Here is a 23,518-nt window from a genome sequence, read left to right on the forward strand (position 1 = left end):
CTTCTCCTGCAGGAGGAAGTCCTGAAGTTGTTTCAGAAAGGTGCGATAGAGGTGGTTCCAGAGCAGGAGAGGGGTCAGGGATGCTACTCCCGGTATTTTCTGATTCCGAAAAAGGACGGCAGGTTACGGCTGATATTGGACCTCAGAATCTTGAATCTTTATCTAAAACAAGAGAAGTTCAAGATGCTCACCCTTGCTCAGGTTCTTCAAGCGCTGAATCAGGATGACTGGATGGTGTCCATCGACTTGCAGGATGCGTATTTTCACATCCCAATCCTGAAGTGGCACAGAAAGTATCTCCGTTTCACGGTAGGGTCGCAACATTATCAGTTTGCGGTCCTACCGTTTGGTCTTACTTCTGCACCTCGGGTCTTCACGAAGGTGATGGCAGTGGTGGCAGCCCATCTCAGAAGGTCAGGGGTCTCAGTTTTCCCCTATCTGGACGACTGGCTGATCAAAGTGGAGTGGTCGGAGAAGGTGTTGCATCATCTGCGGGATACAACTCAACTTTTGTACAACTTGGGTTTTTCAATAATCGTGCCCAAATCTTACCTGGTGCCCTCTCAGCGCAACCTGTTCATAGGTGCGGTACTGGACACTACTGTGTGTCGAGCATTCCCTCCTCCTCAAGGGATTCTCGACATTCAGGAAATGATTCCTTTATTTTACAACGGAGCGGTTGTTCCAGTTCTGAAGGTCCTTCGCCTGCTCGGTCTGTTTGCTTCCTGCATCCTGTTGGTCATCCATGCACGCTGGCACATGAGGGCACTCCAGTGGTGCCTCCGCAAGCAGTGGTATCAGCACAAGGGAGATCTCAGGGAGTCTGTGAGGATCTCCAGAGAAGCTGCAGCGGATCTGTCTTGGTGGAGCGTGGAGGGCAATCTGTCTCAAGGAAAGCCCTTTCATCTTCCTCCATCGGTGGCCACAGTGATAACGGATGCATCCACCTTAGGGTGGGGTGCTCATCTGGGGGATCTGGATTTCAAGGGTCTTTGGTCTCCAGAGGAAAGGTTACTTCATATCAACCTTCTGGAGTTGCGCGTGATTCGTTTGGCACTCAAGGCCTTCCTCCCTTCCCTTCGCGGTCAGTCTGTTTAAGTCCTGACGGACAACACGACCGCGATGTCGTATATAAACATACAGGGAGGAGTGGGGTCTCTTTGTCTCTGCAGAGATGCTCTGCGTCTATGGTCCTGGGCTCAGGACCATTAGATTTGTCTGATGGCAAATCATCTGGCCGGGGTGCTGAACGTGCGTGCGGACAGTCTCAGTCGGCAGTTCTCCGCCGACCACGAGTGGAGGCTTCATCCGGAGGTGGTTCGTCACGTCTTCCGGATGTGGGGAACTCCTCGGGTGGACCTGTTCGCCACTCACGAGAATGCTCACTGCCCGTCATTCTGCAGTCTCCAGTATCCGATGCAGGGAGCGTTCGGGGACGCGTTTCAGTTGAGTTGGGACTCTCGACTCCTTTACGCGTTTCCTCCCATACCCTTGATTCCTCGGGTTCTGAGGAAGGTTCGCCAAGACCGGGCCCAAGTTATATTGGTCGCCCCGGATTGGCCAAGAAGGGTGTGGTACACAGATCTCCTCCACCTCTCCTCGTGCCCTCCGCTCCGTCTCCCTCTGAGGGCAGACCTCCTCTCGCAGTCGGAGGGGCAGGTTCTACACCCCCACCTCCAGAGCTTACACCTTCATGCCTGGAGATTGAACGGGGCAACCTGAATTCTTTCTCTCTCCCGCCAGATGTGGTGGATGTTATTTTATCGGCCAGGCGACACTCCACCAAATCTATTTACTCATATAGGTGGTCTAAATTTGTTCTCTGGTGTGGAGAGAGGTCCATTGATCCTTTGAAGGCTCGTCTTTCTAATATTTTACAGTTTGCCCTTTGTCTTGCTCAGCAAGGCTTTGCTGTGGCTACTGTGAAAGGATATTTGTCGGCTTTATCGGCTTTCCTTTGTTTGCCGGATCAGCCGTCGCTGTTTAAGTCTCCTATTGTTCTTCGTTTTATAAAGGGCCTTGCAAACAAGTTTCCTCCTACTCCCTTTATTGTGCCTCAATGGGACTTGAACCTTGTCTTAACCTATCTCATGGGTTCTCCCTTCGAGCCCTTACACAAGTGTCCCCTGAGGCTCTTGTCTTTTAAGACGGTATTCCTCGTTGCAATCACCTCGGCAAGGAGGGTAAGTGAGCTTCAAGCTCTAAGTTCGAAACCCCCATTCTTGACCATTCATGCTGAATGAATGGTACTCAGGACCGGGGCTGCATTTTTGTCTAAGATGGTAACTCCCTTCCATCTGGGGCAGTCCATTACTCTTCCTTCCTTCTATCCTCCCCCACACACTTCCAAGGAGGAGGAGAGGCTTCACCGCTTGGACCCTAAGAGGGCGGTGAGCTTTTACCTGGACAGGACAAAAGACTACCGGATTGATGACCAGCTCTTTGTGGGCTTTGCTGGCTGCAGAAAGGGTTGTGCGGTGCACAAGCGCACCCTTTCCAGATGGATTGTACTATGCATCAAGATCTGCTACTCTCTAGCTGGTAAGGAGCCTCCGGAGGGTTTGAGGGCTCATTCTACCAGGGCAAAGTCTTCTACATCTGCCTTATCTAGGGGTGTTCCTGTGGAGTACATTTGTAGGGCGGCAACTTAGGCCTCCCTCCACACCTTTGCAAAACATTATTGCTTAGACACCGAGGTGGGGAGGGACGGACACTTTGCTCGTTCCGTCCTTCAGGATTTTCTGGTATAGAAGGGTGGACACCCTCCTCCGGGAGTGGGGACTGCTGTGGAATCTATTCACAAGGTGAGGAATCCACTGGCAGATGTATCCATCAGAAGAACAAGTTACTTACCTTCGGTAACGCTTTTTCTGGTGGATACAGTATCTGCCTGTGGATTCCTCACTGACCCACCCGCCTCCCCGTTGTCCATCCTTCTATACCTGCAATTCTGTTGATGGTATTTCAAAATGTGTTTGGTTACTGTCAAGGCGGCCATTACAAAAATGGGGTAACCCTAGGAAGAAGGACCTGGGTGGATTAATGGTACCAAAAACAGTGGTCCTTAACCAATGATTAATAAATCTGAGGCATGTATTTCACTTAGTCAATTAGTTAGCTAATTATGAGCCTAAACGAAATTTTCTTTAAGAACAGAGGCTCGCAATATTCAATACGTAATTCAATCCAACAGAGGACAACATCCAAAACACTAAGAGCTGGTATACATCTGTTTATTTTAGCAAATTTTTTGCAATATTCATAGAACAGAACAAGGTTGCTCCAAGAGGAAACGTGCATCAAAGAAGGGTGATTGAAAAGTGCGTGAATAGGACAAGGAATGAAAGATACACAGTAGTAGGAGTATTCAATCAATTACAGGCAATGTGAATCGGTTATAATTCACCGTCCAGATACCAAGTAACCTGGTCACATTCATTGGATACAAAGTTAGTATAGTTCAGAGAATGACCCCATTGGTGGTCTTGCACGAGAGACTGAAAATGTGTCCCAGGTAGTAAAGGGTGGGCGTCGACGTTTCGACCCGTCTTGGTGGCCTTGGGTGCTTTTAAGCCTTGGCCTTGCGGGTCTTCATCAGGACCAATAGGAGGGCAACCTGACTGGGAGGTGATCTTAACTGAACCACCTGAAACATTAAAACAAGGGAGTGTAAGGAGGTTGTCCTGATTAAAACCATTTAAAATTACGGTATGTTGGAGTTGTTCACATACCTAGTGGAAATTACACTGAATGAATCGCCGGATTGGAGGGCTTGCTATGACAGGTCATGTAATTCGTATCTAATTGAAAGAATAGTGAGATAGATTCAAATTGGGTAGAGTCATGAGCCAAAAGCAATGGTGCAAAACATTGTAGGTATAGCTATGTGGAACTGACTTACAAGCCCTTAGTGAACTCTAGAAAAATCTTACCGCTTCATGGATTTGTAGCGATATATCCACTGTCTATTCTGGGATAGCCGATGCGTAGATTCCATCAAGGCTAAAAACAAGGAGGGGGCATGATTACTTTCACAATACGCCTGGTTAAATAATCTGCAATGCGTAGATGTGGGCAGTGAAGGCGCTTACCATGCGAGCACAGAATTGTGCTGAAAAAAGGAGCGTCCGTCTCCGTGAGAGCCCCAGCGCCGTGTGGGCTCGTCCGTGGCTCCGTGCGGTTACCAAGGTAACCGTATGCGAGTTTAAGACGGGAGACCCGGAAATAGAGAAAGGACTCTTGAAGTTGTGTGAGTGCCGATAAAAACATAATTGCTACAAGACGGGGTGGTAATAAATCACCGTCTGGGGAGCGTACAGTATTCCTCTTACACTGGATGCCGGAGCGTGAGTCTCCGTATTTTGGTCAAAGTGAGACACGGGGACCAAATTGTTTCCCGTGTTGTTGCTAATGGCAACCGTAAACAAGTCTATAGGCAGTGTGAAAAGACTAGTGTGATTATAGGCGATCACATTGTAGTTCGGATTTGGGGAAGAGATCAATTTAGACATGATGAAGGCAATCAACATATTTAAGAAACTTATAGGCACAGTTGGGTACTTCAATACCTTACAGACACTGCATGGAACAACAATTCATGTGTTCACAACTAGTGACAATACAAAAAACAATAATATAATTATAAAATGATATAAATTCACAAAACATGTGTCCACACGTATTGACAAAATTATAGAACACAATTATACATTAATGTCATCCTACAGAAAAGGGGTATCCAGATGAAAGAAACCCACTATTCCAACCCAATACATGGCGCTGATTAAAGGTCCCTTTAACCAAAAGGTGAGTAAGGGCTGACGGGGAAGAGATACACTCTATCTTTGATTCATGGTAGAAACTTGTTTGTTAGTTTCTTCAAGTTCGTTCAGACCCCTGGTGACAGTGTCCAAAGAATGAATCCATCTATACTCCCGCTTATTCAGTATTTCAGTAAAGTCACCACCTCTTGGGTTAGGTTTAACTTTTTCCAAAACCCACCATCTCATGCTGTCTGCTGTATGTTCAAAATTGGTGAAATGTTCCACCAGAGGGGCCCCAGGTGTCTTGCATCGGATACGACTACAGTGTTGCAGTATCCGACACTTAACCTTCTGGATGGTTTGACCCACGTATAGAAAATTACATGGACAGGTGATAGCATAAATTACTCCTGATGTGTTACAGTTGCTATGCTCACTCAATGTGTAGGTGTGGTTGTTATGTGTGAACTCTTTGATGGTTTTGGTTAGAGCGCATGCTTTGCATGAACCACATTGGTGGTGACCCATGACCGGGGTACCCCATAGGGTAATCTGTCCTACCGTCTGACTAGTAGGTAGTAGCGATTTGATCAGGTAATCTCTAATATTTTTACCTTTTCTGAAGGCGTGAAGTGGAGTAGGCATGTTACCTAATTCGTCAGCCACTAGATGCCAGTGCTGGTTAATGGCCTTCTTGATGGCATTACTTTTGGTGTTGAACGTGGTCACACAAACCAACCGTTCCTCTTGGGTCTTATCTTTATTTTTTGGTGTTAGTAGGAGTTCCCTGTGGTTATACCATGCACGTTTCCGCGCCTTTTTCAGAAGCCTGATTGGGTACCAGGGGTCTGAACGAACTTGAAGAAACTAACAAACAAGTTTCTACCATGAATCAAAGATAGAGTGTATCTCTTCCCCGTCAGCCCTTACTCACCTTTTGGTTAAAGGGACCTTTAATCAGCGCCATGTATTGGGTTGGAATAGTGGGTTTCTTTCATCTGGATACCCCTTTTCTGTAGGATGACATTAATGTATAATTGTGTTCTATAATTTTGTCAATACGTGTGGACACATGTTTTGTGAATTTATACCATTTTATAATTATATTATTGTTTTTTGTATTGTCACTAGTTGTGAACACATGAATTGTTGTTCCATGCAGTGTCTGTAAGGTATTGAAGTACCCAACTGTGCCTATAAGTTTCTTAAATATGTTGATTGCCTTCATCATGTCTAAATTGATCTCTTCCCCAATCCGAACTACAATGTGATCGCCTCTAATCACACTAGTCTTTTCACACTGCCTATAGACTTGTTTACGGATGCCATTAGCAACAACACGGGAAACAATTTGGTCCCCGTGTCTCACTTTGACCAAAATACGGAGACTCACGCTCCGGCATCCAGTGTAAGAGGAATACTGTACGCTCCCCAGACGGTGATTTATTACCACCCGGTCTTGTAGCAATTATGTTTTTATCGGCACTCACACAACTTCAAGAGTCCTTTCTCTATTTCCGGGTCTCCCGTCTTAAACTCGCATACGGTTACCTTGGTAACCGCACGGAGCCACGGACGAGCCCACACGGCGCTGGGGCTCTCACGGAGACGGACGCTCCTTTTTTCAGCACAATTCTGTGCTCGCATGGTAAGCGCCTTCACTGCCCACATCTACGCATTGCAGATTATTTAACCAGGCGTATTGTGAAAGTAATCATGCCCCCTCCTTGTTTTTAGCCTTGATGGAATCTACGCATCGGCTATCCCAGAATAGACAGTGGATATATCGCTACAAATCCATGAAGCGGTAAGATTTTTCTAGAGTTCACTAAGGGCTTGTAAGTCAGTTCCACATAGCTATACCTACAATGTTTTGCACCATTGCTTTTGGCTCATGACTCTACCCAATTTGAATCTATCTCACTATTCTTTCAATTAGATACGAATTACATGACCTGTCATAGCAAGCCCTCCAATCCGGCGATTCATTCAGTGTAATTTCCACTAGGTATGTGAACAACTCCAACATACCGTAATTTTAAATGGTTTTAATCAGGACAACCTCCTTACACTCCCTTGTTTTAATGTTTCAGGTGGTTCAGTTAAGATCACCTCCCAGTCAGGTTGCCCTCCTATTGGTCCTGATGAAGACCCGCAAGACCAAGGCTTAAAAGCACCCAAGGCCACCAAGACGGGTCGAAACGTCGACGCCCACCCTTTACTACCTGGGACACATTTTCAGTCTCTCGTGCAAGACCACCAATGGGGTCATTCTCTGAACTATACTAACTTTGTATCCAATGAATGTGACCAGGTTACTTGGTATCTGGACGGTGAATTATAACCGATCCACATTGCCTGTAATTGATTGAATACTCCTACTACTGTGTATCTTTCATTCCTTGTCCTATTCACGCACTTTTCAATCACCCTTCTTTGATGCACGTTTCCTCTTGGAGCAACCTTGTTCTGTTCTATGAATATTGCAAAAATTTGCTAAAATAAACGGATGTATACCAGCTCTTAGTGTTTTGGATGTTGTCCTCTGTTGGATTGAATTACGTATTGAATATTGCGAGCCTCTGTTCTTAAAGAAAAATTCGTTTAGGCTCATAATTAGCTAACTAATTGACTAAGTGAAATACATGCCTCAGATTTATTAATCATTGGTTAAGGACCATGGTTACTGTCAAGGGCATTATGTTTTTCTTGTGCCTTGTTATTTATTTTCCACACTGTGTGTGTTGATTTGCATATCATGTACTGTGTATACTGTATATATATATATGTTGCTGTCAGTCCGTCCGTGTGCCTCGAAGGCACGAAAAAAAGGGGCGGAACTGACGTCATCACGCCGACGAGGTCTTCTTATGGAGCCTGTGACGTCAGCGGAGTCGCGAGCGGAGCCGTGTCTCTGTGACGTCGTCTTCGACCTCATCGGCGTGGACTGCTACAAAAGTTTCCGAATGTTGCTGGCGCAAGGGATATTCACAAGGTGAGAAATCCACAGGCAGATACTGTATCCACCAGAAAAAGCGTTACCGAAGGTAAGTAACTTGTTCATCTACAACATTTCAGATGGCCTTGATCTCCATGGCATCGTGGCTAAGCCTGGGTGGAGTTCCGCTACGCAAAACACTGCGAAGTGCAAAAAAAATCTGCCGCACTACGCAGAGCTTCGCAAGCGGTGGAGTTCGTTAGATAAATGCTGTTCAGGATGATTTTCAGTGCCAGGTGCTTGTCTGCACTGTGCAATCATCGCGAACGGCACCGTGCACAGTTGAAGCCAGCGCTGCTTCCTTTCTACCGCTTGAGTTAATTTTTACTCAAGCGGCAGCTTTCTCAACATGACCAGACAGTTTCTCAACGCGAGTGGTTGTGATCATACGCGACCACTCGCAATGAGAAATCTGACCGCCTGCGTTGAGAAATCTTGCTCGGAGGTTGATTTTTCACGCTCGCGCTCGCCAACTTGATGTTGACGATCACAAACAAGAAAATCTCGCTGGGAGGTGGATTTTCCGCGCTTGCACTCGCCAACTTGACGCTGACGAACACGAGCGAGGGAAAAGCTTCAGAACTCCGCGAGCTCCGCGTAACGCGGAGTGCAGAAATCTCCGCAAACTCCGCGAGTGGACTTTACCGCCCAGACTTAATCGTGGCATGACTCCAGAACATTGTACTTTGAACCGTTTCAATTCATCCTCCTAATGAATAAATGAGTCCCAGAATACTCACTTCCCTAGCTTCAACTGGCATTAAGAGCATTTGGATATATTTCTCAGTCTTAAACGGGCTCTCACTTTCAGAATCCACCCCTACCCACCACCACCTTCCTGTGAAAGTCCTATTGAAGGCACAGTGATGAAAGATGTTAACTGGGCAGTAACTCCCTGCTAGGAGTTATGGTGAGATTAGGCACTTTGGCCTACTTGCTGATTTTGTCAAAGCTTGTTACATCTAGGAGTTACTATTTCTCTTGTTTCCCCATCTAGGATATCGTGCCTACTTCTATTAAGCAGACATTCATAACTCCCTTCTTAAGAGAGTGTACCTCAGCCCTTTTGAGTGTTGTCCTTTTGCCAGATAACCTTAATTTTACAGGGTTTTACCGAAGGTCATTACTTGTCAGTTTCATTCTTTCTGGAACACCGCTCCTAATTAGACACTGTGCTACCACTGTGGTCTCTGTTTGGGATGCAGATTTTGACAATGCAGTTTCTGTCTCATCCAGTGTGTTTTTCCTGCCAGATCTATCTGCTGTTTATATACTCGTGACCTCTGGTCAAAGTTTCTCACCAATTGCTGGTGTCTGGAGCTGCTTCTGAGTTTATTTCTCTTATTTCCTTAAAGAGAACAAAGATAGAACTGTGTGATTATTTATCTGATCTTGTGATTCTTTTTGACAACCCCTAAGAGTTATCTTTGTCTGCTTATTTATTAGTATTTTTGGACGTTATGTATTTACAGGGCATCCACATTTTTGTAATGTAAGGTGGATTTGTAGAGTGCTGCTTGTCACCCGTGAGAGTATCCAGGTGGTGAGGCTGGGCCTCAGTATAGGCAGTTTTGATGGTCCTGCAAGAAAACTAATTGAAAAGCCAGGTTCTCAGCTTCTTGCGGAATTCAAGAAGTGAGGAGGAGGGCCTGATGTGTTGCGGGAGGTTGTTTCAGGATATGGCGACTTGGTAGAAGGACCGACCTCACATTCTTCTTCTGTGGATGCGGGGTGAGAGCTCGAGTGAGAGTGTTGCGGAGCGAATATTAAAATCACTGAATGGTCATGCCCAAGCACAGGATCCCTGAGCACTTTAGCCAGTTTTTCTTAAAATTATCAAATATATTTAACAGCCTCTTAAAAGCTGTGTTGGCCAATTTTAATTTATTCTCCTTAAAAAGAAAGCATGCAATTTTAATTTAGAAAAGTAATTTCAGAAGAATTCCTCTTTCACACACCTTATTTTAAAGAAAATGTGAGAGAAAAGAGGGGAATGTAGCTAGATAGGCTGTAAAACTGCCACTGCTTCTTTAAGGGAGCACACTCCACCAGTATCAATCAATCATGACATTTGTAAAGCGCGCTACATACCCGTGAGGGTCTCAAGGCACTGGGGGAAGGGTGGGGCTGCTACTGTTCGAAGAGCCAGGTCTTGAGAAGTCTTCTGATGGCAATCAGGTCCTGCGTCTGTCGTAGGTCGGTGGGGAGAGTATTCCAGGTCTTGGCAGCGAGGTGGGAGAAGGATCTGCTGCCGCCGGTGGATTTCCGGATGCGCGGGACTGTGGCGAGGGCGAGGTTGGCAGAGCGGAGGCTGCGGGTGGGAGTGTAGAAGTTGAGTCTGTCGTTGAGGTATTCTGGTCCGGTGTTGTGTAGGGCTTTGTGCGCGTGGATGAGGAGTTTGAAGGTGATCCTCTTATTGACGTATCCCATCGTTCCCTGTCAATGACAGTTGCTCCATTTCAGTTTTTCCCGAGCTCCTAGAAACAGGATACTGGAGCATGGAGTTCGGTTTCTCTGGGTTTTTTTTCTGTGGAAAAATCTTTCCAAACCTTTGCTAAGAGTTCTGCACTGAATGTCTTTGGATGTCGGAATTATGTATTTTCTGTTTACTGACAGAAAAGATTGTTCTTTTCACAGGGAAATACAATCTCTCTTTGTTAAATAACCTTCCTTTAATAGGTAGAAGCGGACTGATCCTCACAATATTTGTGTAGTCTGTCTCTCAGGCTCCCATCGTCTGGAGACGTGTTCCCATTGTCAGAAGTAATTAAATAGGACCTTTAGGGGCAGGAAGAATTTTCTCCTTCCAGGACTTCAAGCAGACCAGCACAGTTGACAACTGTTGATGTCACAGAGGGGCATGGAGGGGTCTTCTATTATAGCTCACTGTTCCCAAGGGAAAGCAGAGAAAAGCCCAGGTATGGAAAAATGTCATTGTTCCTTGTCAACATCAGTGACTGGTAAATTGCAACCTGTGTGTCAAGTTGTTATGAGAACACAAGGGAAACCCACGGGTATCAAGATGCCAGGGGTTGCTATTGTTGTTGTGGAACAAAGGTCCCTAGAAATTCATATAGCAACGTATATACTGGAGGAACAAATGATACCCAGACATTTTGTTTCAATGACGAACAATTCAAAATATTTTTATTTTATACATAAATATCATTAAAACACCTGAAGTGGGCAAGAGCATGTGAAGGAAAGTGACTCAGGCATGTAGACTGTGACAAAAGTTTAAAGAATATAATGTAACAAAAGTACAAAACTAGTAATTTCTGCTCCTTTAGTGAATTGTACATGTTAAATAGGGTGTGTGTGTCTAAGTTGATGATGTTTTGATCCATATTAGACTAAAGGATTATCATCAGACATTCAAAATCATGCCTTGTCCGTTGTCGGTGATAATCCCTTTTACGGACGCCATTTGGCCATAATTTTGGGTATTGGGCAACATGCTGTTCCCCTGCAAGAAGCCTCAGCTCCCTTATGGGTCCGCCTCGCACATCTCCTCTGAGCACAAGAGCAGCCCCACCCTGTCCTTTGTCATTCTGTCTGCGGCTGATGATTGTCACATACAGAATGACAATGGGCCAGTCTGGGCTCTTGAAGCATGTGGTGGCCTCTTCCTGCCTCGGTCTAGGGCATGGCATTCTTTTGTAACCCTACATAAAGAAAAATGTTGCGCCTCACCAGATGTAAGAAATGTACAGAATCCAGTCCATGAAAATAAGGCAGCAAAAGACGATAAAAAGAATGGGGTATACTTCTTTCACGATCTTATCATTTTACAACTGAAGCATTTTCAATATTATATACAACAAAGCCATAGTTGCTGCTTTTTTATTTTTTGCAACTAACGACCATTAACAAAGCCAATAGTCCTGGCTTGTTGTAGGTGTAATTTTTTTATATATCTGGATGCAATGACAGAAGTAGCAGAATACCAGTTGGCGGGCACACTATGCTAAACACAGATTTGTAGCAACCATGTTTTAAGACACGGCCTTAATTACATCAGACACGTCCTTTAGAGAGACCTCCCAAGTTTTTTCAACTCACTTAAATCCTCGGAAACAACACCATGTCACAGTCCCCTCGGGTCCTAGCACTGGGCATCATGCATGACTCATGAGTTCCAATTTTTCAGATAACCTATGTGCAGGGGCATAGTGAACCCTCCTCCCACCCCATCCCTTGCTTTAGGAACTACAGCGAGGGTGGTGTTCTTGATGGAGCTCTTCTGTCTGCAACTCTGCAGACAAAGGCTTAGCTCATAATTAATGTGAAAAGGTGGGTGAGTAAGTAAGTGAAAGAATGGGTGAATGGCTGGATTTATTAGTGAAAGGATGAATGGATGAGTGAAAGGGTGGATGGACGAATGAGAGAAAGAATAGATGGATGAGTGATAGGGTCAATGGATGGAATCATGAGTGGGTAGATGGATGGATGGGTGAAAGGATGGCTAAGTGAAAGGGGGATAGAGAGAGAAAGGGAGGATGGATGAATGAGTGAAAGTATGGATGAATGATTGACAGGATGGATGGACAAATGGGTGTATGGATGAGTGAAAAGAAGGGTGTAAGGATGGATGAGTGAAAAAATGCGTAGATGAGTAAAGGGAGGGTGACGAGCTGGAAAAAAGGATGGATGAGTTAAATGGTGAATGGATAGACTGATGGACGGTTGAGTGATTGGGTGAATGGATGGATGGATGAGTAAGTAAAAGGATGGGTGAAAGGGTAAATGGGGCGATGGATGAGCGGATGGATGGGTGTAAGTGTGTATGGGATGGATGATGAATAGATGAGTGAAATAATGGATGGAAGGATAGATGATGATTAGGTTTGAATATAAATGGGTAAACAGATTGAAGGACAGAATGAATGGTGAAATACTGAATGATTGATGAAAGAATGAATTGATTCCACGCCCCCTGGTGACTCAATTCGCCATCCCAAACCGACACATGACGTCCGGCAGGAAGCACGGAACTCGGACTTTAAATGCTCCTTCTGCCTGACAAAAAGCAGAAACAAATTCCTTGTACAGCGCCTTGGTGCCACAAGAGACCTTCCACTGTTGTGTCACTGGGGGTCACTGCTCCCATGCCACCGGGAAACCGTGCAAGCAGCCCTCCATCGGCCCCAAGGACATGAAAGACGCATGAGGGCACGGCTCTGTGCTGCCCTTCTGCGGGGAAAGGCAGGCAAGACAACATACTACTCTAACACAATGGGAGCCACATGGGGGAAAAAAGACGAGCACGGCCGCCCCCCACTCAATACATTATAACAACCAATGGCCTGCCCTACGATACACCTACTTATATGATGCCAACATTCAACAGGGTTATCAATCTTTTCTGATTCCCTAGCGTGTTTCCTATCACTACTCATAGGTCGTGGTGTATCAATTTAAAAGTGTCAAAGAAACCATCATAGCACCATTTCTACCCCAAAGTTGACTAGAAAAAGGGTGAGGGAAGAGAAAAAGCACCTCACGGTAGTAACACCAAGGGGGGGTTGCTGGTTGGTACTCACCAGCATACCCACTTATCATAGGTTGCTCTTACTCCATGTGAAAAACAAAAATTGTAATGTACTGATACAAAATCTCAGTATGGTGAGGTGGTGAAAAGAATAACAGTGCCAAGTGCTTTTATGCGTGCCCAATGAACCCCAGTGAGAACATGATAATCTAATTCTCACCGTTAAAAACGGTAGTGCTTACTAGCTTGTCATAACTTTATTAAATGCTGTAAGCTCCCACGATTAAAATGGTTTCAATCAAACCAGAACCAATTCTATGATGCCAACATGTTTCGTTGCTGAACCATCACGCAACTTCTTCAGTGCTATGGGGTTCCAAATCAACTTCACATATGGTTCACCTAAAACCTTTGATGGTGTAATAAAAAGACACAAGGAATGCCAGTTAAAAAGGCTGTCTGCCTATCAAGACGAACTCAGAGACTTAACAATTTTAATCTGAAAAAATATATATACTTAATTCCATCTTTACCAGGAGGTTGCGAAGTCTTCTTATACCAGCAACAGTCTTTAGGATGGAACACGCGTCCTCTGATCACGTGCCCCTGGGGTGACTACCAAATGACTCGTCCCCTATAAATGTGTAAAACAAGGGAACCTCATTTCATCTTTACTGCTGTTATGATTTTCTTACAAACCATAATCCATTCAGAACTTTATTCTCACACATAAAGAACAAAGCTTCTCCATGCAAAGGTAGGAAAGATCGCATCAAGCCCACTACTCGTCAGTAAATCGTGCAACCATGTTAGCACTGTATACCAGTATACCCAGGGCGCCACGCTGGTGGCAGCAGCGCGGGCCCTGGGGGCTCTTGAATGGTTCTATGACACTCCCCAATCGTTCGTTTTGCAGTGTATTGAATTAGCACTCACAAAAAAATAATTGGAATACAAAATCAACTATATCTCCAGGCATCTGGGACTTCAATGGGGGCTACATTCGCTCCTAGTCTGGCCTGCATTTATGTAGGCCAGTTCGAGGAGAATATTGTATACCATGCCTCCAATCCCTTCAGAGGGAATATTTCCCTTTGGAGGCGTTATATTGACGGTGTCCTCTGTATCTGGACAGGTACAGAGGACCTTCTCTTGGCATTTATTACGTGAATAAATCAGGCTGATGAATGTCTACGGTTCACCTGGACATTCAGTAATACATCTGCGGTGTATTTGGATGTAGACATTACGGCTACTGAACTGAGGTTGGCCACCAGTGTACACCAAAAACCCACAGATAGGAACTCCTTACTCCACTATCGTTCTTAACACCCTAGAGCTTTGAGGGATAATCTCCCAGTGGGCCAGTTTTTGCGATATTGTCGTAATTCTTCCACAACTTGTAAATTTGTGGCACAATCAGACCAATTGGTGAACAAGTTGAAAGAAAGGGAATACCCTATTAAAACCATTAAACAAGCGAGGAAACGTGCTTTAAACACTCCACGTGATGTCTTACTGGAGAGGAATAAGAAAGAGAAAAATGAATGCCTTCCTGTAGTACTGACGTTCGATCCCCTTTCAACAAAAATGAGGCAGATAGTGAGGAAACACTGGTCCATTCTTGATACGTCCTCCAGTAAGATGCCACCACCACGGTTTGCATTCAAAAGAGCACCGAATTTAAAGGATAAACTTGTCCACACCCGCACACTCATGACAACGCAATTAGTCAATCTCCCATCAGGTCACTACCCATGTGGGGGCTGTTCAGTCTGCAACCTCACTCAGGTCACTAGAAGTGTAATCCTGCAAGATGGTAAAACTTGGTTTTTGAACAAGTTTAGTAATTGCAACACAGTTAATGTCATCTATAGGTTGTCCTGTAGTTGTGGTTTGCATTACATTGGTCTGACATCGCGGAAGGTGAAAGTACGCATACAAGAACATTTGAGTACTCTCAGGGCCAAAAAGCTAACAACCCGGCTGGTGCAACATTTTAATGAGAAACATCATGACCCGAGGGACCTGAGATGGACTGTATTGGAGAGAGTGTTGGGTGAACCACACAACATTGATTCCATTTTGGCGAGAAAAGAGGCGAAATGGATTTTCTCAGAGAAGGCAGATCAGGAATTGAATGACTCAATTGAGTGCAACAAAACAGTAGACGATAATGTCTTGCCTACGTGATGAATATAGATATCAGTGCCCCTCACCTAGAAGTTACTAGGTATAAAAATTATCATTTGACTGCATGAGTCTACATGACTGTTCCTCTGTATTGATGTTGTTAGGCCTGGCATAAACATTGTGTGGTTGTTCTGACTATCATCGGGGCAGCATGGGAGGCACGGTATTTTAAATATAAAGGGATGACTAAGGCATGTTTGTTAAATTGGACTTAAACTTTGTGAGTTTACACATCTACTCTTGAAAAGCTTTGAGTTTGATTTTGATCTCTACACATTTTATAAATTTATTCTGAAAAATTCCCATGGGCTTGTTTTCGGTCCTGGTGTCGTCCCCATTCCAAGATGGCTACCAGTTATAACTGTATCGAAGAGTATAGATTTCATAAGGTCCGGCAGTAATGCACGTGTGGATATTTCGTTCCATATGATTGTTTGGTAAAATATCCTTACAATATTTGATGGCAAGGGACTTAGTTGAGTAGGAGTCTCGTGGAGGTGTACACGGATATGGCTGTTGTTCCGGTACTTCCTCCACTCTAAGATGGCCACCAAATTGGGATAACATGGATATATATCCCTATTTGGATCACGCGCCGGAAGTGGGGCGTGGTCTGGCACGTTTCTTAGCCGTGCATGGTGTGAGCTCAATGAGGAAGCTGCACACACGCCGGTGGGACGCGGCACGAGTGAGATGCATGATTGAGGGAAGGGCGGGATGTTTTGAAACATCACCCTTGGTTTCAGTATGCTATTGATTTCGGAACTTTTGAAGTGAAACGTTGCGATACATGGGGGAATAGTTTACCGCTGAGTCGCTGGTGATTGGTGATGCCGTGAGTTTAAGAGATCGGTTTGAGGTACACCAATAGAGCGAAAGCCAATGTAAGATCGTGGTGTGGCGCGGCTTAAATACTGGTATATCCGTGCATTAACATGGTTGCACGATTTACTGACGAGTAGTGGGCTTGATGCGATCTTTCCTACCTTTGCATGGAGAAGCTTTGTTCTTTATGTGTGAGAATAACGTTCTGAATGGATTATGGTTTGTAAGAAAATCATAACAGCAGTAAAGATGAAATGAGGTTCCCTTGTTTTACACATTTATAGGGGACGAGTCATTTGGTAGTCACCCCAGGGGCATGTGATCAGAGGATGCGTGTTCCATCCTAAAGAAGGTTGCTGGTATAAGAAGACTTCGCAACCTCCTGGTAAAGATGGAATTAAGTATATATATTTTTTCAGATTAAAATGGTTGAGTCTATGAGTTCGTCTTGATAGGCAGACGGCCTTTTTAACTGGCATTCCTTGTGTCTTTTTATTACACCATCAGAGGTTTTAGGTGAACCATATGTGAAGTTGATTTGGAACCCCATAGCACTGAAGAAGTTGCGTGATGGTTCGGCAACGAAACATGTTGGCATTATAGAATTGTTTATGGTTTGATTGAAACCATTTTTAATCGTGGGAGCTTGCAGCATTTAATAAAGTTCTGACAAGCTAGTAAGCACTACCGTTTTTAACGGTGAGAATTAGATTTTCATGTTCTCACTGGGGTTCATTGGGCACGCATAAAAGCACTTGGCACTGTTATTCTTTTCACCACCTCACCATACTGAGATTTTGTATCAGTACATTACAATTTTTGTTTTTCACATGGAGTAAGAGCAACCTATGATGATAAGTGGGTATGCTGGTGAGTACCAACCAGCAACCCCCCCTTGGTGTTACTACCGTGAGGTGCTTTTTCTCTTCCCTCACCCTTTTTCTAGTCAACTTTGGGGTAGAAATGGTGCTATGATGGTTTCTTTGACACTTTTAAATTGATACACCACGACCTATGAGTAGTGATAGGAAACGCACGCTAGGGAATCAGAAAGATTGAAAACCCTGTTGAATGTTGGCATCATATAAGTAGGTGTATCGTAGGGCAGGCCATTGGTTGTTATAAGGCAAGACAACATAACCTGCTCTTGCAGACAACAGCACCAACGTGACTCTAGTCCCTTCTACCACAATTTTATTTTATTTTAAAAGTTTGCACCCCTAAGAATATTGCGCCCAGGGCCACCGCCTCTGTGGCCCCGCTCACACTACGCCACTGCCTACCAGTATGGATGACATCTGACTCTTACACCTTGTACCCCTCAATGTCTTAACATTTCCTATACATTGACTTTCACATTTATGACTCCTTGTCTCTTTATAATATGTGTGTGTGGGATGTAACGCACTCTGACACCCTGCAGTACATACTTCGGATGAGTAGCACTATAAAAGAAATTAAATACTCATGAGAGAGGTTCTATGTGAAGATGAGGGGCACCATTTGAGGGTGGCAGCAAGGCTGGAATGGCCGTACCCATATCAAGCATTTTCCTGAATAGGTGGGGAAGCGGTTTTGTTACTGGAGGCTGGCACTGCAAAGTTCCTTGTATATCCAGCAGTTTTCAGGCAACAGTAAAAGTGCCACGATAACTCTGGTGTCTAATGTACCTGCTGGAGAGAGATGGGAGTTTTGTTTAGTGGCAGTTTTGAATCATCTACGGTAGCACAGAGGGTTAAAATGCCTGCTGCACAAAATGTGTACCATGCATATCAAAGAACAGTATTTTATGTGCAGAGCTCAGTGAGTTACTGCTTTTGTTACTGTTCAGTTCTTAAGTTACATACGTAATCTAGCACAGTGAGCTCTGAACTGCCATCAAAGAGCTGCATCCAAGCTACATAGTACAGGTTACAAAGTTATGTTTTCTTCCCAGTTTTTCATTGTCCTGACGTTGGTGAAAAAGGTGTGTTTGGGTAGTAATCATTTCTTATCATTAAAGTCAATGCTAACTACTGTGTTATGTTCTGAATCCTGAGTTTGACCTTCTTCACTCTAAGCACTCTTACAAAATGCCTACCAGTATGGGTGATGTGCATCCTACACCTTGTAGTACCCGTTGCCTTCTGTAACATTTTCTATTCACTGATTTACACCTGTATGATTCATTGTCTCTATGTTTGTGTGAGGTGTAAAGTGCTCTATCACCCTATACTGGTATGAGAGGGGGCTATAAAAAATGAAATGCATGTGAGAGAGAGGCACTGTTGGTGATAGTGGGGGAATCATTGTAGAGCCCCATCAAAGATTGTTGTATCCTGGTGCACTGTAAAGTCATCATTTACTATGCTTTAGAAGCTAATACAATTGATATATTTACAAATGTGTTATAGAATGCACCATGTTTCCCCACATTTTCTTGGTGGTGGGACAACAAAGGCTGTAAGCTGTCAGTTTGTAACACACAACTTTTCAATATCTGCCAATGAACTGTGCAAATGTTTCAAAACATAGCAGTTAGGAAACCACAAATAGACCTCTTGTTTGTAATTCAGAAGTGTGCTGGAAACTATAGGATCAAAACAATCAAGATCCTTTACTTGGTGATGTTCAAATGATACATATTTGCCGAAACCACATTTCCACAAATTAGTATTTGTTCACTATATAGTTTTATAAGTAAAACTGCAGGTTGGCATTTTGCTTCCATTCGATGGAAAATGTGTGTGTAAAAGACAGTGCCTCCTTCAGCCCTACAATTATGCCTTAACATTGTATATATAGTTTCTAGTCTGTAGCTCACTTCTGTGCATCATGAGAATCTGCAGTTTACAGCTCACAGAAATGAAACAGCCCAAGCAGTATACTATTTCCAATATACAGGTAAAATAAGGAGGGCTGATATATGGCTAGCCACTAGCCAGGTAATTATATAGTATTGTCAACTCTTATCTAACCACTCTGACCTACAATAATACCATACCGCTCAGCAGTTCCCAATTAGCTACATCCTATGCGTGCCACTTTACATCTCACAATGGCACTGATGTGTCTGTGAAATTTACCTTTTGTCGCAAAGTTTTGTCCTGAATTTGGACCCAGTGTCCTGAATTTTTACACTCACCATCCTGAATTTGCACCCATGCCGGTTGATCACCCTGTTCTTGGATGTAATGCACAATAATTACGAGGACTTAACTAAAGTAAGGAGAAAAAAGACGAAGGGAAAGGGGAAAAAATAATTAATAAATGTCCAGTTTGGAATGTACGATGGTGTGGTCATGCTAACCGTGAACAAGCGACCACATCCCTCTCTATTGCTGAGACTGATGAAACATGCCTAGTGTCTAGCCAATACTGTCGCAGTGATGGAACCGACAGATTGCACACCTCCGCAGTGAGGAAAATCAATCAAAGTCAAGGAAGATCCCCAGCTGATGGATTTTTATAAATATTAAAACCATGTCGGAGGAGCCTGAGTTGAATGATGTGCAGCCACAAACTAGTCTGGAGCGTGCACTGCCAACGATGCAGAGCTTCATACAAGTTTGCATCCCAATCAGAGGGTGGACTCCTTAAACATGTACATAAATAATACCGACCTAGCTACAATATTATATGTTTTATGAAACAGACATGATATGAAAGAAAAATGCTACAGGAAGGACACCGCAATCATACAGATTGTTTTCAAACAGTATTTCAGTAAGGCTATAGCATACATATTTCATACAACATAAGCCATAAAATGGTGTCAAGCCATACAACTGGCACCAGTGAACAGACCGTGGACTCTGAAGCATTGATGACGAACAATGGAAAGAGTGAACACATCCCACTAATGCACAAAGAGCATTGCCTACGTTTTTTTATCAATCCATCGAAACCAAAGGCTGTATTGCAGCTTATAGAGCTGAATTGCAGAGAGACACCAAAGCTATTAGTATAGTCGACGGTGAACTGAAACGTCTCAAAGAAGAAGCACTTGATGACAGCAGAGAGTACTTCAAATATTGTATTGACATCTGACGCAACTTCCTACCGTCCGGATGAGTCCGGCTGCCAAATAACATGTCCCAAGCAAATAACCTTGTTGGAGCTGCTAGGCTGAAAATATCCGTATATATTATTGGTTCGAATTTCTGTGAAATCTCCTGTTCGACGGTCACACCTAAAGATTACCCTATGCCCCTAGAGGAAAAGCACTATTCGTATAAAATTGTAAACAGTAAAGCATGCTTTGAAAATAAAGCAGTGAACAAGCACTTGGCAAACTGAGCTCGTCCGGTGAAATACATGTTTAACTTTTCTCCTATATTACAACCATACATTATCCAGCTGACTGCAAAAGAGAAAAATATTTCTTTAGCGAGCCAGAAGCAATCCCTGTCCACTCAATATAAGCCCGTGAGGATCTGGAAGTCCACAGGTGACAGCCTCTGGTGGCACGCATATTCAAGGCAGGTGAAAAGTAATCACTACAACTTTTTTTATTGCTATCCCATCCACCCCCACTCTCACCATGCACTTCGTGTTAAACCAGGGTTTTATTGAGGATTCGATTCAGATGGTGCCGCTTTTATTATGGGTTCGCATCTGTTGAACCCAGCCGCCAAACTCTGTAAGGATATTATATCTGCCTGCATAACGTTGGACAAGGCCCTCTCCATACCATTGTTGAGCTATTTACGAGATGCTTTCTGCTCCCTCGGCATACCCTGGTGGTACTCTGAACCCAGACATATTCGAGGTGAAATTATTTAAGGCACACCGAGCAAATATCTGGCTGAAATCTGAGCTATCCAAACCCTTGCTGCTGCAATACTAAAGTCTCCTTTATACTGATGACTACTCGCTGTATTTGGCCTTGGGGTTGTCTAGATGGGAGCGATCTTTACATTTCCGCTTCAGCGCTGGGACAATCTTCTGGTCTCTCTTTTTTTAAGCATTTTTCAGATCCAGAAGGGAACACGATCTTCTGTTGTCCCTGCGATAATCACTCTGTTCAATCTTAGTTGCATCTTATGTTTTTCTGCAATTTACACAGTTTAGCATGACCGCACTTTCTATTCCGCTATTAAGGAGGCTTGCCTTCATCGCTGCAGTCCCGCTGTCCTTCACTTACAATCCTTGAGCTCCCCTGTATTTGTCTTTTCTGTCTGTGCCTTCCTGAAAGCAGCAATTAGGACCAGACACACTATGTTGGACTAGCCTGATGGAACATTATGCACAGCATGGCATAGTGCACTAAACCTGGTAGATGCATAGGGTTTACTTAATGGGGGATAGTCGGAGTGCATGGCGGACCCTATCTGAGGTTTTTTGCCCTCTCTCTATCCCCCCTCTTGGTGCTTTAACCCCAGCTTTTATCCCTTATTCTGTAATTGCGCACTGCAATCTGATTCTGTTTTCTCATCTTGGGTTCCCTTTTTTCTGATGTATTTTCAGATATATCACTTTTGAATTCTGAATTGCTCCCTGTGCAGCTCGCTAAACACTTTTAATTCTGCTTGTGTGTTTATTGCTATGTATAATATTCTTATGTCATTTTATGGTCATGTTCAGCTCGTTTTGATATCTGATGTATTAGCTGACGTGTTAGTCTCGTACCTTACAAGTCTTTTTTAGTACTTATAAATACTCCTTATTATACGACTATTTTAAACTCCTTTGTGTGTTTACAGTTATGTGCATTATTTGTATGTACTTTTAGGGTCTATTGTTCTTACTACCGAATAAAGATTTTTGAATTGAATTGAATATTGCTACGCTAGTTTCATCAGTCGCTTAAGACGGCAACTTTGTGTGGAACCATTGAAGGGGCAGACATGCCCCAACTTCAGTACCTTGATGAATCATTTTCTGAAGATAACTTTATGACTGGTAGGATTCCTCAACGAAATATCAAAATAAAGAAAAGTTAGTCTTAAGATAACAACATGATAATTGAAAAGCTCAGAAAGGTGGAGGCTTAGCCCTCTCAGACCAAAGCTCCTTGTATTGTGCGATGTGACCAAGGTTAATGAAAACTCCCCTTGGGTAATCTTAAAGGTGGACTGTTTCACTATACAGACCAGCACTGGGACATGGACGATTACGGCATAGCCTACCATTTACTGTTATAGTCCTCAGTTCAGTCCTAAAGGGAGGGGAGAGCTCATCAATGGGGAAAATGGACATTGGTGAGGGGTTCTCGAACCTGGAAAAAATTAGCGAATTCGGTTTGGCCGAATAATAATGATTTTCCATAAGCGTTTTTTGCATTTCAAGATGTTGAAACTTCTGGCACGTTAAATCGTCTTCAAGACTATGGCACTGCTTAACTTTGGCACAGTGCACTTACACTTGCTAATAAAAATCGCCCTTTTTACTATTGTGTTATGCTGTTACCTTGAAAGGTGGCTATCAAAGGCTGGGCACAGACACACTGGTACACCCTAAAGGATATGTGTCAGCATTTCTCTATGTTATATGCCTATATTTTGTAATTTCATTTATTTTTTAGGGAAGAATAAAAATTGGTCTTTCAGGGGAATATATTTTTTGTGTTAAACATTGTAATTCTGATTGGCTGTTAAAAAACATAATATGCTTTCTACTTTAGGCACATTTACTGTGGGATAATTATAAAATGTTAATTTTTATATGACTTTTGTTCTAGAATGTTTATGATTTTAAACATACTCATGACGGAGAGCTAGGATTATTGAATGCTGGGCAGTTTATAGTTTTCATTATATTCCAATGGTTGTATTACATTTTTTGCTTTTAGAATTTGTGCTAATTAATCATTCATGTACATTTCTATTTTTAGGATTGAAGAAACATCAGATCTATTGAAATATTCCACTCATCCCTCCTGAAATTTCGAAAAAGGCCCTTTTCTGTTTTTTTGTAAATCTGTAGATGTAAAATTATGAGATTGTGGTGCTGATCTGGTTTGTGCTTTGTTACCTTTATTTTACCAAAATAAATCTATTTTAAATACGTTTATTTTTAAATACTAATTATCCCTCTTTTATGCAAGTTTTGGTTTGGGGCAACCTTTTGTTATTCAATGTGCCAGCTTTTTTAACCTCAGCCATAACACCTCACCTGTATCCAGGGTATATTGCCACAAATTCTTTAACCCCTTCGCTGCGGCGGAAATTCCGCCGCAGCGCTGGGGGGTGCGGGGGGGCAGCGCGGTGTCGCGGTGCTCATGACGGAGCCACTCCGTCATGAGCCACGGTTGGGCTGTGCTCATGA

The 23,518-nt window shown here is 43.5% G+C and overlaps 1 protein-coding gene across 6 annotated transcripts in view; it reads left to right on the top strand.

The window, feature by feature from the left end:
• CEP44 (centrosomal protein 44) overlaps positions 1-23,259 on the top strand; it is a 242,714-nt gene extending 219,455 nt beyond the window's left edge. For all 6 annotated transcript variants that reach the window (XM_085641846.1, XM_085641849.1, XM_085641848.1 and 3 more), the window contains one exon: positions 23,085-23,259. In XM_085641846.1, the coding sequence (XP_085497972.1) occupies positions 23,085-23,133 (49 nt within the window). In that variant the 3' untranslated portion in view covers positions 23,134-23,259. The remainder of the gene's footprint in view (positions 1-23,084) is intronic.
• Positions 23,260-23,518: the final 259 nt, after the last annotated feature.

This window comes from Triturus cristatus, chromosome 2_2, assembly GCF_964204655.1.
Source record: "Triturus cristatus chromosome 2_2, aTriCri1.1, whole genome shotgun sequence".
Classification (NCBI taxonomy): domain Eukaryota; kingdom Metazoa; phylum Chordata; class Amphibia; order Caudata; family Salamandridae; genus Triturus; species Triturus cristatus.